At 29.9% G+C, this 15,189-nt stretch overlaps 2 protein-coding genes across 2 annotated transcripts; one reads left to right on the top strand and one right to left on the bottom strand.

Annotated features, from left to right (window-relative positions):
• Window positions 1-644: 644 nt before the first annotated feature.
• LOC137812912 (protein CUP-SHAPED COTYLEDON 2) lies at window positions 645-4,205 on the bottom strand. The gene is made up of 3 exons (XM_068615165.1): window positions 3,642-4,205; window positions 2,771-3,036; window positions 645-1,548 (listed from the first exon to the last, which is right to left on the bottom strand). Exons 1-3 carry the CDS (start codon window positions 3,793-3,795, stop codon window positions 1,015-1,017), a joined length of 954 nt encoding a protein of 317 aa, XP_068471266.1. The 5' UTR covers window positions 3,796-4,205; the 3' UTR covers window positions 645-1,014.
• A 7,008-nt stretch (window positions 4,206-11,213) lies between these two features.
• On the top strand, window positions 11,214-14,578 carry LOC137812911 (uncharacterized). Its single transcript, XM_068615163.1, has 6 exons — window positions 11,214-11,638; window positions 11,726-12,123; window positions 12,493-12,801; window positions 12,895-13,269; window positions 13,632-13,846; window positions 13,950-14,578. The coding sequence occupies exons 1-6, from the start codon at window positions 11,490-11,492 to the stop codon at window positions 14,196-14,198; spliced, it is 1,695 nt and encodes a 564-aa protein (XP_068471264.1). The 5' UTR covers window positions 11,214-11,489; the 3' UTR covers window positions 14,199-14,578.
• The last annotated feature ends 611 nt before the right edge of the window (window positions 14,579-15,189 follow it).

The following is a 15,189-nucleotide window of genomic DNA, read 5'->3' as shown; positions in this document are numbered from 1 at the left end:
GAATCCCCTCCATTTTTATTTTGTTTAATAAGATTTCAATTTTTTATAAAATAATTCAACAAGTTTTTTTTTCAAGGACAATGATTTGGTAAATATGGTTGAACATATGAAATTATATTTGAAATAGTTGTAGAGTGTATGATATTTGTTTTTATGTATCTATCTAGATTATATTTTTTTACCATTAGATTGAGAGATTTGCTTAACTGTTCATTAATGACTCAGCATTAATGGTCGTCATTTTGACACAATATTTTTACAACTTTCATAATCATCACATGAATCATATTTCAATTGCTTCATGTCACAAAGAACATCATTCACTTAGTTAAAAAAAAGGGAAATTTATTTTAAAATATTTCAAAATAATAAATATAAGTGTGATGAGTATTTATCGTATAACTCTAACAAGGGATGTTACAAGTTGTCTTTTTCTTTCTACAATTGTTCTAACTTAATTTTAAGCTTTCTTATATAAGAAATATATTACTTTTACATGTTGATGAATAAAAAAATTGTTCATCCACCTATTACCATCTGATGTTCTTATAGAAAGTTTTATTCTCTATTATATATGTTATCTCTTTATATGTATATACACTTCAATGAAACTATAATTTCATTATTTCATCAAGAGAGGAAAATGAATCTAACAGTCCACAGACATATAATAATAAACTAAACTTCATTTGTACATTATTTGGATATTAGTGAAAACTATATAGAATCTAGGATGCAACTGAACACCCTTGAATGTTCTGCAAGGATTCGTAGCATTTTTTCCTTCACATTTCTCATCCAAGTTAATTCTGTTGCTACAACCACTCACATAGAATAAACTTTCACAACACAGTAATGGTTACAACATCAAGAGTTGAGTCTAGTTTTCTCTTGAAAAGGTAGTAATTAACAACTTTTAAGAAAGTGATTCCATTATTCAACTTAGGAATGGAACCATTTTCATCTACACCACAATAATTCACAAGCTAGGTTTACATGATTTACACAGGCACTTCACCAAATGGAGTCCATATTGAATGGTTGCTCCTGCAGCACACAAGATTCTAAAGCTCTGGAAGAAGCTGAGGCACTGAGATTTGGAGTGAGATTATCAGTTCCAATATCATTGTGAGGAAACGTTTGAGGAACATATGTTGCAAAGTGATGATCACTGGTTGCAGCTTCTCTTTGATGATGATAAGTACTCCTAAGCTGCAATGCCCTGAGAAGCAGTGAATTGACAGAAAGATTTGGATTCAGCAGTAACCCAGAAGGCCATGGGAGAGATGGAAGGTCAGTTGCAGAAGGCCAATTCATGGTCAAGTTCATGTTTGTGTTGACATTTATGGGATCACCATTGTTGTAAGTTTGTTGTCCTGCAATAGTAGATGAATTTGCAATGGTTGCATTGAGATTTGGTAGGTCAGCATCACCAAATTCATTGACCATTGAGGTAGGGGACTCTTCAGATGGTTGGGAAGATGATGTCTGCTGTGATTTCTTTGGTGCTGAGCTCTTTTGGAACACTCTGCAAATCACCCATTCTTCCTGCAAAATTAAAAACTCCAAACTGCATTTAGATCATAGAAAACTATGCATTCAGATCAAATCATTGTAGTATAAGATCAAATCATTTTAGTATATATGACAAGTGTTGAGTTGTTTGATCTTAGTTACTTTCTGTATAAGGGTTGAGAAAACCTTGAAGTATCTGTATAAAGATTAAGAAATATCTGTAAGGGTTGAAACACTCTTAAAGTGTCTCATTTTATTTTATTTATTTATTTTGATAAAAAAAATAAAATATTTTTTTTAATAAATGTTCATAAATTATAATTATACTTACATTTTTCCATTTAAAGTAAATAAATTGTAATTTATTTCAATTATATTCTAATTTACATAATAAATTTTATTTTATTTTTTAAAAAACGAAATAACTACATGTACTTTTATTTTAAATAGCTAGCTATATATATCACTACAAGAAAATCATGAAATAAAAACCAATTTGTAGAAACCAAAATAATTAGTTAAAATAGTAACTAAATTAGATATCATTTTAGAAACTAAAAAAAATTTGGTTTCTAAATTAGTTTCTATTATTTTCTATTATTGTTAAATAGTTTTTAAATTGGTATCTAATTAGCAACTAAGGTTTTTGCTACCAAATTTAGAAACTAAATAATTGGTAGTTAAAACCTTAGTTGCTAATTAGATACCAATTTAGAAACTATTTAACAATAATAGAAAATAATATAAACTAATTTAGAAACTAATTTTTTGTTTAGTTTCTAAAATGGTCTCTATTTTAGTTCCTATTGTAACTAATTATTTTGGTTTCTAAAAATTGATTTCTATTTCATGATTTTATTGTAGTGTATGTGTTTCTCATTTTGCAATATATATCTTATGAATTACTCAAAATGATTTCTTCTTAGTCATTCAAAGAAAAAAGAATATAGTTTTCCTAATTTTTAATTAATATCCTTAAAAAAGCGTTTAATTAATAATTAATTTTCTCCATCAACATTAAGTAGAATAAGATATTTGATTGGTAAAATGAATTTGTACTAATTAAATTATTAAAAAATTTCAACCCCTATAATTTATATTTGATATTATCAATGAAACATTCTGCTATCACTCTTTTAAAAATGAATGTTGTTGACATTTTGCATGTATTTATAATTAAAATGAATGTGATATTATGTGAAAAATCAGTTAATTGAATGAAGGAAAGTAGTTGTGGTGCATGTTAATTACTAACCTTAGAAGATCTATAGGGTTGCTTGTTTTGAAGTCTGTATTCATGCATAACCCAGTTACTTTTCTCACCCCTGGGAGCTCTACCCATGTAAAACACCAAAGTTTTCTTCATCCCTATCAAAACTCCACCACCAAACACCTCCTTATCTTTCCCTGTGGTTTTCCAATACCCTGATTCCGTCGCTCGGTTCGTTCGAAGCCCTGTTGGATATTTCCGATCCTTCAAGCTGAAGAAATACCATTCCTTCTCCCCCATCGAAGCCTTACCTATTTCATATCACAATCATCAATATTTTCATACTTTCTAACTATATAATACTACTTATTCATCGAGTGTTTCAATCTTTATACAAACATTTTTAAAAACGTTGCAATTTATATAGAGACATTTCAGAAATGTCTCGACCCTCGTACAAAACTTGATTAACTTTTAACCTTTTTTTTTATCAGCAAAAAAGATTGAATAACAAGAACCACTTAAGGGTAGTTCAACCTTATACATACTTAAAATCAACTTTTAACCTCTATCGACCACGAAACCGGTTAGAGATCCTAACAAGATTCTTAACTAAGTGTTTAGTCAAAACAAAACACATGTAATAACCCTTAATACAACCAGAAACCAACCAACAGATGACAAAACCTGCACTAAAAACCAACATACATGCATGCACTTGAAAACTATACTGATTTACATGCATGGAATATCATTTATCTGTATACGAAGAAGGAAGAAAGCAAAGGCTTGTGAAATCTACTTGAATAACCTACAAATGATGAAATTGGTCTGAAGAATAAGACATAGCTAGCAAGTTGTGATGAAAATTTATAGACAGAAAGGAAAGCAGGTATGTAATAAAGAGAGATGATACCTGGGAGGTCCCAAGGTTCAGATTTATTGAGATCAACAACTGCTACAACCTTGGACGTGAAGCTAATGTCAGAGACTTTCCTTAATAAATAATATGTGATGAGTTCTTCATCTGTAGGATGGAACCTGAACCCAGGAGGTAGGTTTTCTTCCATTATTCTTAATTGTGAGCCCAATTAATTAACCACCTCCTAATGAAACCCTTCAAGAATATCTACAAGTACGGACAATAATGATGATGATCAAAATTTATAAGCTCTTTGAAATCACGAACAACACCTCTTATACTTTTCACAACTTCCATCCGTACACACTTTTCATATTATTTTTAATAAATACATGCACAGCTAACTCTTTGACAAAGATCAATTCTCACAAAACCATCTGCTTTTTTTCTTCCTCTATATTAATTTTAAATAACTATATATTATGTATATCGTGGATTCCAATACTACCACTTTGTGTTTACGCGTATTTACTAACTCAAAGCGAGAATAAATATGAGGTTAAATAGTCCAAATAATCCACCAAAACACAAAAAAAAAAGTGTGATATAATGTGTGTGGAAAGGGATGGGAAAATGTGTAGTATTTATTAGGAAGGCTAGTTGCAATAATTTGTGCACGAGGGGGTTGAGTCTATGTTACACCCTAAATGGGATATAGATTTCCGTCTACTATCATCATCTTCAACTACCTTCACCCATTTCTACCCACCAAAACCTTTGCCAAACTTCCTCTACAGTCCAATCACAACGTGTACTTAATTCAAACCACATTCTATTTCATTCTAGATCTTATACCTACATGTATCAAACAGTGCCCAACACCTACCTTTAATTCAAAATTAAAGAAAATTATAAGTATTAGTATGTGATCCTATATTGTTTATTTTCTGCAGTCGTGATTATGCGTGTTGTTTCCGCGTGTGTTTTTCTCATCAATCTGTACGTCCAATAGTTTTATGTCGATAAAAAAAATCCAATGGTTCCACGTCAATTGTTTAGAAGTTGAGGTCGATGACACTTTAAATACATATTTTTCTGTTAATCTACTAGAGTGTCTTTTGTTTCGGTACCAATATACACTACAAGAAAATCATGAAATAAAAATTAATTTTAGAAACAAAAAATAATTAGTTGTGACTAAATTAGAGACTATTTTAGAAACTAAAAAAAATTGGTTTATAAATTAGTTTTTATTATTGTTAAATAGTTTCTAAATTATTATCTAATTAGCTACCAAGGTTTTAACTACTAATTATTTAGATTCTAAATTTGGTAGCAAAAGATATCAGTTTAGAAACCATCTAACAATACTAGAAACTAATTTATAAAGCAAAATTTTTTGTAGTGTCTAAAATGGTCTCTAATTTAGTCACTATAGCAACTAATTATTTTTTGTCTCTAAAATTGGTTTCTATTTCATGATTTGCTTGTAGTGATAATATTACATTGCTTAGGAGTGGAAGCTAAAAACAATTTATATACTCTTTTATCTTCTAACTCTGAAACACTTTTTAAGGATAAAACCGTGATGGAACACCGACCTCTAAAACCGACAATAGCTCGAATGCGGTGATTGCGTCTAATGATATTTAAGATCGTAAGAGGAAGTTGAGGTCATAAAATAAACATATTGAAAGATTTTGTTTAAACAAAAACCAAGTTTCACGTGTATAATAGCAGCTCTTACATTGATTAATCACTATTAAGGAGGGGTGTTTACGTGGACTATTGATATATAATAATAATAATTATTTTGGTTAGAGTTTACGTCGACTAATATTACTACGAGTGGTTAAAATGGTGACCAACCATCGTATTTTATGGATAATCTTCATTGCGTCACAAATTTCAATCCTACCCTAAACTTTGCCAATCCCTCATTTTCTGCATTTTTTAGGAACACAAGGATTCTAGAACCACACACATTCATCTAAACTTTCATGGCCTTTTTGTTACATAAAATATCACTGAACCCTACTTCATTGCTCTAGTTAAGCTATAGAATTATAGAATTAATATTATTCTTCCAAACGCCGTATTTGTCTCACGTCACACTTTTCTCTCTTAAATTATAATAACTGGAGTTCAAGTTTATGAGAATAAAATTATCTTAACTAATTACCATATATACGTCAATATTTGGTGGTAAGGACTAATACTTACTGCTACTTTTTTTTACAAATAATCGAAAACAATAATCTCTTCAACTCAAAGAAACAAGTAATATAACTTTTTTGCAGGACTTTTATAATTTAAGGATAGTGGAGTTTCATTATAGTATAAGTTTTTTTTGAGCTATGTGTTGTTTTACATGGTACATTATGAAGTATTAAACTCTTTAAGTTAAGAGAGATCTGTGCATATGGATTGGGACAATACTAAGGTGTTTCTTTTAATTCTATTAATTTTTTAACAATAAAAAGAAATAAATAGTATAACTTTTAATTTTTTTTATCTCACTACAACAAAATCATGAAATAAAAACCAATTTTAGAAACAAAAATAATTAGTTGATATAATGACTAAATTAGATACTTAAAAAAAATTACTTTCGAAATTAGTTTCTATTGTTGTTAAATAGTTTTTAAATTTGTATCTAATTTAGTTACCAAGGTTTTAACTACCAATTATTTAGATTCTAAATTTGATAGCAAAATTTTGGTAGCTAATTAGATATCAATTTTAAAAATCATTTAACAATAATAAAAATTAATTTTATGATTTTCTTGTAGTGTATATTATAACGGTCGAAAGAAAATGAAACACAAAAACTGTTATAGCTTCTACTTAATGAATGTATTGTTTAGCTTATGGAAAAGAAAAATGATTAATTTAATTGAATGTATTAGAATTAGGGTTTTTAATTGGTAAGTGGAGAGTGCAGGAAGGCAGAGAAGACCGGCATCACGATTTGATGTTGGGATGGGCAGTTAATGAACTTTAAAGTGAATATCTTAATGACACAACATTTTTCTTTTGCAACCATTCTTATCAATTTTATCTTTACACTTTTTTCTTTACTCTCTGTTAACCAACCCAACCCTATTCAGCTTTCAATAATATTATCATAATAACCTTTTTTCCCCTTCATTTAACTAACCGTATTGCTTTGTTCACCTTTAAGTGATTGTAATGAATATTATATTCAATCAAATTCTTCTTCTTCAATTTAAAGTAATCACATTTTCAAGGTTAAATTTTTTTAATTCAATAATTAATTCAGAATAACTCTAATAAATTGTGTGGCCTAATTAGTTAAAAGTTTATACAAATATAATAAAAGTCAATCAGCTAGAAATCTATTTGTTTTTTACTTAAACCGAATGTTTTAATTGATATTCATCATTATTGTCTAAAACATTTTGGCGTCCATCAAGGGACGGATAAATCAATCCTACGTCATTTTCATAAATGTAAGTGATAGGAAGGATGATGACACAAGAGGAATGAGAAACGGCATATCAAATCTTAAACATGAAATATTGTGAATCTTCGTGTTTAAGTTATGTACTCTTTTTCTTATAGATTTTGTACATTTTGTTTTTTTTTTCTATAAAGTTTTTAATAAGGCATAATGAAGATACTTGAACGGTGTCAAGATCAATGCTCAGTTCAATCAAATAAAATCATCATTGTCAAGCACTTGTATGGTGTCTAGCCAATGTTCGATCCACTTCAATATAATCATCCCAAGTCAAACACTTTGATGATGCTGAGTCCAATGCTCGATCTACTTGAATAAACCATTACCAAGTCAAGCACTTGGATGGTGTCAAACTCAATGCTCGGTCCACTTAAATAAAATCATCCCAAATCAAACACTTGGATGATGTCGAACCCAATGTTCCATCCACTTGAGTAAATCTTCACCAAGTCAAGCATTTGGATGGTGTCGAACTTATTCCTTAAATAAAATCATCCCAAGTCAAGCACTTGATGGTTATGAATCCAATGTCGATCCACTTGAATAAAAATCATCACAAGTCAACAACTTAGATGGTGTCAAGTCCAATGTTTGATCTACTCGAATCCAATAACTTTTAATTATTTTTTAATTTTGTCCCAAACATATATTAGACAAAAATATTATTTTTTAAAATAAGAAATTATCTTACTAAAAAAATTTAACCAAACAGAGTCAGTACGTATCTTAAAAAATTATAGCATTCTTATTCTTTACTATTATATATTGATGTAATATATATATATATATATATATATATATTTAAAATAAGTAACACTTTTATTATATATTGATAATTTTTTATTTTAATAAAAAATGATAGAAAATAAACAAAATAATGCATGCTGGTAATTATAATTCAATTGAATTTATAAAAAAACCATAGTCACTGATTGAAGCAAAATTTACCAAAATTATTAGGTTTATAAAAGCAATTACTGTGTCAGTTTACACAATAATAATCAATAAAAAAAAATTAAAACAAAATAATTTTATATAGAAATGTTTTGAGACGGAAAAGATATTAACTAAACTATATATAAGTTAGGGATGACAAAGCGGGGTGGGTGTGCGAGCCAGCCCACGGTCCACTTGTAAAAAATGTGGGGCGGACTGATCTTTTCAACCCATTAATCCGCATTAGCCTGTCCCGCACAGCAGGGCGGGGCAGACTGACCCGCTAACCCGCAAGAAAAAAAAATTCGTCAATAATGTTTATGTTTAATATTTTTGAATTAATGTTTATGTTTATGTTTAATGTTTTGGAATTAGGTATTTTTAATGTTTTGGAAGTGGAAAAATAATGATATTTGATATTTATCTTAATGTTTAATGTTTCACTATGTTTGAAAAGGAAGAAAAAAAAATTAAGTTTGATAGTAAGAAATATATAGGTTTAATTTGACAATTTTTTAAGAACAAAATTTTAAAAAAAGAGAGAAAAAAGAACGCGAGCTGACCCGCAAACCCACAAGCTAGTTCTTATGCGAGACGGATCCAAAATTTTAGCCCGTAATAACTTTGCAGAATGAGCCAATCCGATTCGATTTTTGCGGACCAATCGCAAGGCGGACTAGCCGCTTTAGTACCCTAATACAAGTAATATCGTAAATTAAAATTACAATTACGACAATGTAGCCATTAGAAATTCTCCACACTAATGCAAACTAGTTTTCTTATTATTGTTTTCATCTTACTTACACTAATTAAGAAAAATATTAAATATGCGAGTTTTTAAAATAATTTAAATTTTGTACAAAAATAAATTATCATCTAAAAGTTCTCCTTCTAAACATACTATTAAATTATTTATTTTATGGACAAATAATGTTTTTTTTTTAACTTGTACGTATGTAGAAAGAATATAGGTAAACGAAAATATGATCTATTCATTGTCCATAGAAATTGATTAACATTAAAAACAACCCACAATAAATTAATTGGTCTTAATATCTGGGAGAAATTTAAACATTAAAATAAATGCAAAATTTAACTGAAATGAAAGTTTGTTTGATTCCTGGGATGTTGCAACTTAATTTCTTCAGACTTACTAATAAGATTTTCTTCCCTGGCTGTGTTGCTAAACTCATTATTATGAATGGTGGGCCGAACAAGACTTGAATGTAATATGCTGCAGGTAACATCCACCACTAAGCTCAAACTTTTGGTTAATGTCTGTATATCTATATAAATAAAGATAAAATTATTTTAATAAAAAAATTAAATCTTGATGATTTATATACACAACAAGAACATCATTAAATATAAATTAGTTTTTAGAAATAAAAATAATTAATTGTAATAGTAACTAAATTAGAGACCATTTTAGAAATTAAAAAAAATTAGTTTCTAAATTAGTTTCTAAATTAGTTTATATTATTGTGAAATAGTTTATAAATTGGTAGTAAAAATCTTAGTTGCTAATTAGATACCAATTTTAAAACCATTTAACAATAATAAAAACTAATTTAGAAATCACAAATTTATTTAGTCCCTGGTCTCTAATTTAGTCACTATAACAATTAATTATTTTTTGTCTCTAAAATTGATTTTTATTTCATGATTTTCTTGTAATATACTGTGAGAGACTATAACAACTTCGACCCAATACTATAATAATATTTTTTTTTTATATTACTAGAAAATTATTAAATAGTAACCAAATCTAAAGATAAAAAATAATTAGTCACAATATTAACTAAATTAGATATTAATGTAGAGACCAAAAAATTATTTATATATAAAGTGATTTCTATTATTAATAAAAATTTATAAAATGATTATCTAAATTAGCTACCTAAGTTTTAACAACTAATATTTTAGATTCTAAATTAATTCCTAAATATCAATAGAGACTAATTTAGAATATAAAGTAGTAAGTATCTAAATTAACTACCTAAGTTTTAATCACTAATATTTTATATTCTAAATTAGTCTCTAAAAGATGAATAGAGACTAATCTATAACATAAAGTAGTAAGTAGCTAAAACTTTGGTAACTATAGTTAAATACCAATTTAGAAACCATTTTATAATTTTTATTAATAATAGAAACTATTTTAAATATTAATAATTTTTTTAATGAGTAAAATTGTCTCTAATTTAATCAAATGGTAATTAACTATTTTGGTTTTAAAATTAATTTCTATTTAATAATATATTTTTTTTTCAATTAAATGTTAACATGAAGTTGTGCATGGAGAGAAACAAATAATAATCATATAATTAATATAACTTTTTCCTTGTGCAACCTGCAATCTTAGTAACCACGTTAAAGACAAGGATCAATAAAGAGAGTATTGGCACAAGAATTCGCAATTGACACACCCAACAATACTATCTTTTCCAAAATGGATCTTTATTCCATCAATAGGCAAGGAATAATATTAAACAAAACAAAAAAAAACTTTTTCCTGTTTTGGAATAGTAAGAATCAGAACTCAGAAACAATGTATGAATACGAAGTACTTCTCCTCCAAGATTGTTTTGTGATGTAATTCTTTAATAAAGTGCACTTCATGTTTGTCTACCTATGCGTGTGCCTCGGTTTTGGTCTCTTCTTTTTTGCTTTTTGTCCTTCTATGAAAAAGGACCCTGTTAGACTAGGATTTTCTGCTTCAAATACACACTACAAAACGTTACCTGTGTACTTTATTCACTACAAGTAGAATAAATATTATACCCCTTATGTTACCCTTAATTATAAAGAATGAAACAATGTCAAATCTCCAACATATCTCTCACACCGAGAGATCAGATAGATCAGATAATGAATGATTTGATAAGACTAACAAATACTTGTTAAGATAAACTTCAAATAATTTTAGTATTACCATATTAAAAAGTAAATTTTAACTCTAAATTAATCTACTTATGAGGTGAGGTTTGCAATAAGTCATATACTATTAAATGCTATAATCTTAGTCTATGTGTAATCTCCAACCCTTACTTTGTGAATTAAATTTGGACGATCAAATGAAAAAGCAGAAAAATATTACAGTATGTGGATACCTGATACTAGTGAAAGTTCATTTCTGAATTATAGAAAATGATGGCTAGTGTCTTTCTATGATAAAATAACATTACAATTTGCATGCTCTCACTAGAAGGCTCTTAGATCTTATTGTAAGAAACAAGACACGATTGTCCAATATTCTAAACCATGTGAACTTCACGACAGGTTTTGTCTTTGGTGCGTAGGGCTTATAACCAGGGACATGAAGCATTTGGGGGATATTAGAGATTTTGACATTTCAGATTTGTTATTGTTGACCATGAAGGATACATGTTACGAAAGCAACTGAAGGGCACTCACTAAAGGAGTTGCTTTGCTTAGTGGTGGAGTTCTCTGAAGCTCACTTTGGAACCACCACAAAGAAAATGCTGCTATGTCCCAAAGAAGATGCACTTGTTAAACTATTCTACAATGTCTCAAGCCCTTTCCACCTTCTCTTCCTCCTTCTCTTCTCCTCTGCCATTTTCCTTCTCACCTTCTTAACCTTCACAGGCAGATACCCTTTTATCCAAAGGTCTTGTCCGTTTCTCTAATTTCTTCACTACACATTTTCTTTTGACTTCAGCGTCTGACTTGTACCTCTTTTCTTTGTATGTTGCAGGGATCAAGAATATGAATATGTGTATACCGAGGATGAGGAAGAAGAAGAAAGTCAAGAAGGGTATTCTTGTGTTGATTCAACCGAGGGAGAAAACATCACTTGTGGGAAGGAAGTTCTAGTGTTTGTGCACAATGAGAGGCATCAAAGGACTCATTCTTATTCTGAAGAATTCATAAGCCCCAGAGAGAGCTTGGATGAAGAGTCAGAGGAAAAACATTATTCTGAAACGTTGTCTCTCCATAAGTCACCACTAGTTTCTGACTTCGACAATGCAGAAACGGTTGAAGATGACTTTACAGCAAGAGATTCTGATTCTGTTTCAAATTCTGCCCAAGTTGATAACAGGACCACCTCCCCCCTCAACCTCAATGCATACAAAAGAAACAAAAACCATGATGGTATCTGCTGTACCTAATGTATCACCATTTTATATTATAGATGGATAGTGTTACGGTAAAAAAACAGTATATATAAGTAGGAAGGAACATCATATTCATAGAGTGAACTTTTTGGATTTACTTAATCTTCAATCCTAATATTTTTTTAAGGAATGTGTGCTAACAACCATGGTCAAGCTTATCAGATGACTTGCTATTAATCTTGCAAACTTTAAATTTGAGATATACAATGGCAAGTGTAAGCCTTACGAGCTAGTTTTTGGTTTAGGGTTAGGCCTAAATCCAAAATTTAAGATTATAGTTGTGATGAATTTCTTACATGCACCTTTTCTGCAAGTTCAAGTTTCTGATGTTGGTTACTTTATGCAGACGATCACGTTAGCGTTGAAATTATTAAAAACAAGAAGGTGCAAGAGCCAAACCTTGCAAGGGATGAGAGATTCTTTGTTTTTGCTTCTACCCAGTTGCAGAGTAAGAAGTTGAGGGTTGAAGAGAAGGATGAAGAGTCCTCTAAATGGAAGAGCTCCATCAACTGCAGGGATTCCGAGACTGAGGATGCATTTTCTTCCTCATCCAGAAGAAGTTGCCCCAAGTGGGAATCATACACATTGTTTCAAAAATATGATGAAGAAATGGCAATCTTAGACAGAATTAGTGCACAGAAACTTCATGAAACCGGTAACCACCCTTTTCTAATTGCTAGTGAAATATAAGCATAAATTATTGAGACAGATACACATTTTGTTACACACTGGTAATCCAATTTTTCAGAGTCATTAAGGTCCATTCAAATGTCTCCAAGATCAATGTCAGAGCGTATTGTGTACAAGTTTCAAACTATAAATAAAAAACCTGCTGATGTTGGTCACAACCCATATCGTGAACTAGAGGCTGCATATGTTGGACAAATTTGCTTAACATGGGAAGCCCTTAGTTGGAACTACAAAAATTTTCGTTCCAAACATGCCTCACACCAGGACCATGATACTGGTTGTTCTGCCACAGTTGCTCAACAATTCCAGCAGTTTCAGGTTTTGTTACAGAGATACATTGAGAATGAGCCTTATGAGCATGGTAGAAGACCTGAAATCTATGCTAGAATGAGACTTTTGGCACCCAAATTGCTCCTAGTGCCAGAATATCAAGGTATGAAAATTAGTTTTTATTACTCAAGTAGACTACATCTCATGTCACAGGTATAGGGTAAAATAATAACCCAACCTTAATTAAGTCAAATCATGGTTCATGGACTTGGACTGCATAATATATTACTAATGCTGTTGATAATACAGAACAAGTTAAAACAACTCTATTTGTAAACTGTTATTTAGTGTAAAGCTTATAGCAATTATTCCAGGAAAAGATTTCCTGAAACCATAGGTTCTCCCAATATATTCTGGCAAGAGAATGCATTATTGCAGTCTAACAATGAAAAATGTGCACTAAAAACATTACAAGTTGAGTAGCATTGTTATGAATAACTATTTTTGTTAAATTTTTTAAAAAAGAATTAGAGGAGGATCAGAAGGATGGTGGTTTTCACTGCAAAATATCGTCAGCTTCATTTCTAAAGATAATGGAGGATGGAATCAAAACATTCATGAATTTTCTAAAGAATGATAAAGAGAAACCCTGTCAGATCCTTGCAGCCTACTTTAGGAGAAACCAAAGAGGCACAGTTGATCCAACACTACTTCGACTAATGAAGAAGGTTAATCAAAAGGCAAGATCCAACTTTCAAATCAATTCTTCTTCAAAACACTTTCCAATTCATTTATGTTTAATTTAATTTTCTGACACATGTTTCTGTGCCACCTAATCTGCAGAAGAGGGTGAAGGTTAAGGATCTTAACCATGCAGGCAAATGCTTGAGGAAGAGAAAGTTAAAGGTGGAAAAGGATATGGATATTTTGATGGCTCTCACAGACCTAAAAGTGGTGTCAAGGGTTTTAAGGATGAATGAACTGAGTGAAGAGCAGTTGCACTGGTGTGAGGAGAAGATGAGCAAAGTGAGAATCATGGAAGGGAAACTTCAAAGAGATTATTCCACTCCACTTTTCTTCCCCTCACATTGACTCACCAGATGCTATTGTTTGGTTATTGGAATGTGAAATAACAAACATGTGGAAACATGGAATATTGTGGAGCCTGAAATTCAGAGAATGTTTATGTTGTTGATGCATTTTGAAGGTAGAAGATCAGAGGCAAATCAAGTGTTGAATCCAAAGAAGAATGAACAACCTTGAAGTTGAATAAAAGCATACATAGTCTTAGAGAGAAATAAATAGAGAAAATAGCACAGAACCTTTGTTAAATTGAATTTACAGCAGCATACATTACTTTGTTAGAAGTTAACAATAAGAAATTTTAGAAGGATATATTCAACATTGTATATTGACATATACAGGTTTGACACAATAAATCATATCTCTTTGTAAAACTTCTCCTTCTCTAACTGCCATCAAATTATCATATATTTCTTTCTCTCATCTATATGATCCAAAAATATGAACATTATATTTAGTGACTTGTTAAAGTGTTTCAAATTTATGTACTGTTATAAAATTACACTTATTGTTAATAAAAAATTATTGTTAATATGATTTTTAAAATAAATATTATTAAAGCTAATAAGTATATTATGTATGAAGGAAAAAGTAATTGATAAAAATAAGTAAAAAATATAACTCAGTGTATGTTTATGGTACACTTTCTAAATAAGATTTAACTTTGCCATTAGAGGTTAAACATCTCTTTAAATTTGATATATTCAGAGTCTGTGGAAAGTTTTAACTGACAATCAATAGTTTTTTTTTTTTTTATATATATGGTTATTTATTTATAATTGAACAGCATGTAGAAGGCTGATTCTTCCTGCACCTCCATAGTGCCACCCCCATAAATTTTTCTTATTTCAAAAATACCTTTTTCAATATTCCGGATTACATAATCCGGAAGTCTTTTTCTAGATTTAGAATTAACTTCCGGATTATGTAATCCGTAAGTCTTTTGTGATTAGCTTCCGGATTATATAATCCGGGAGTCTTTTCTATACATAAGATTAGC

Source organism: Phaseolus vulgaris, chromosome 2, assembly GCF_000499845.2.
Source record: "Phaseolus vulgaris cultivar G19833 chromosome 2, P. vulgaris v2.0, whole genome shotgun sequence".
Taxonomy (NCBI): Eukaryota; Viridiplantae; Streptophyta; class Magnoliopsida; order Fabales; family Fabaceae; genus Phaseolus; species Phaseolus vulgaris.
Note: the sequence above shows the minus strand (reverse complement) of the source record. Positions and strands in the feature narration are given on the sequence as shown.

Excerpts from the sequence above, each read along its gene's own strand:
- LOC137812912 (XM_068615165.1), bottom strand. The coding sequence starts at position 3,795 with ATGGAAGAAAACCTACCTCCTGGGTTCAGGTTCCATCCTACAGATGAA. Across the intron at positions 3,037-3,641 it reads TGAACCTTGGGACCTCCCAG|GTAAGGCTTCGATGGGGGAG; the intron begins GTATCATCTCTC and ends GATATGAAATAG. Across the intron at positions 1,549-2,770 it reads AACCCTATAGATCTTCTAAG|GAAGAATGGGTGATTTGCAG; the intron begins GTTAGTAATTAA and ends TTAATTTTGCAG.
- LOC137812911 (XM_068615163.1), top strand. The coding sequence starts at position 11,490 with ATGCTGCTATGTCCCAAAGAAGATGCACTTGTTAAACTATTCTACAAT. Across the intron at positions 13,270-13,631 it reads CCTAGTGCCAGAATATCAAG|AATTAGAGGAGGATCAGAAG; the intron begins GTATGAAAATTA and ends TTTTTAAAAAAG. Across the intron at positions 13,847-13,949 it reads TGAAGAAGGTTAATCAAAAG|AAGAGGGTGAAGGTTAAGGA; the intron begins GCAAGATCCAAC and ends CCTAATCTGCAG.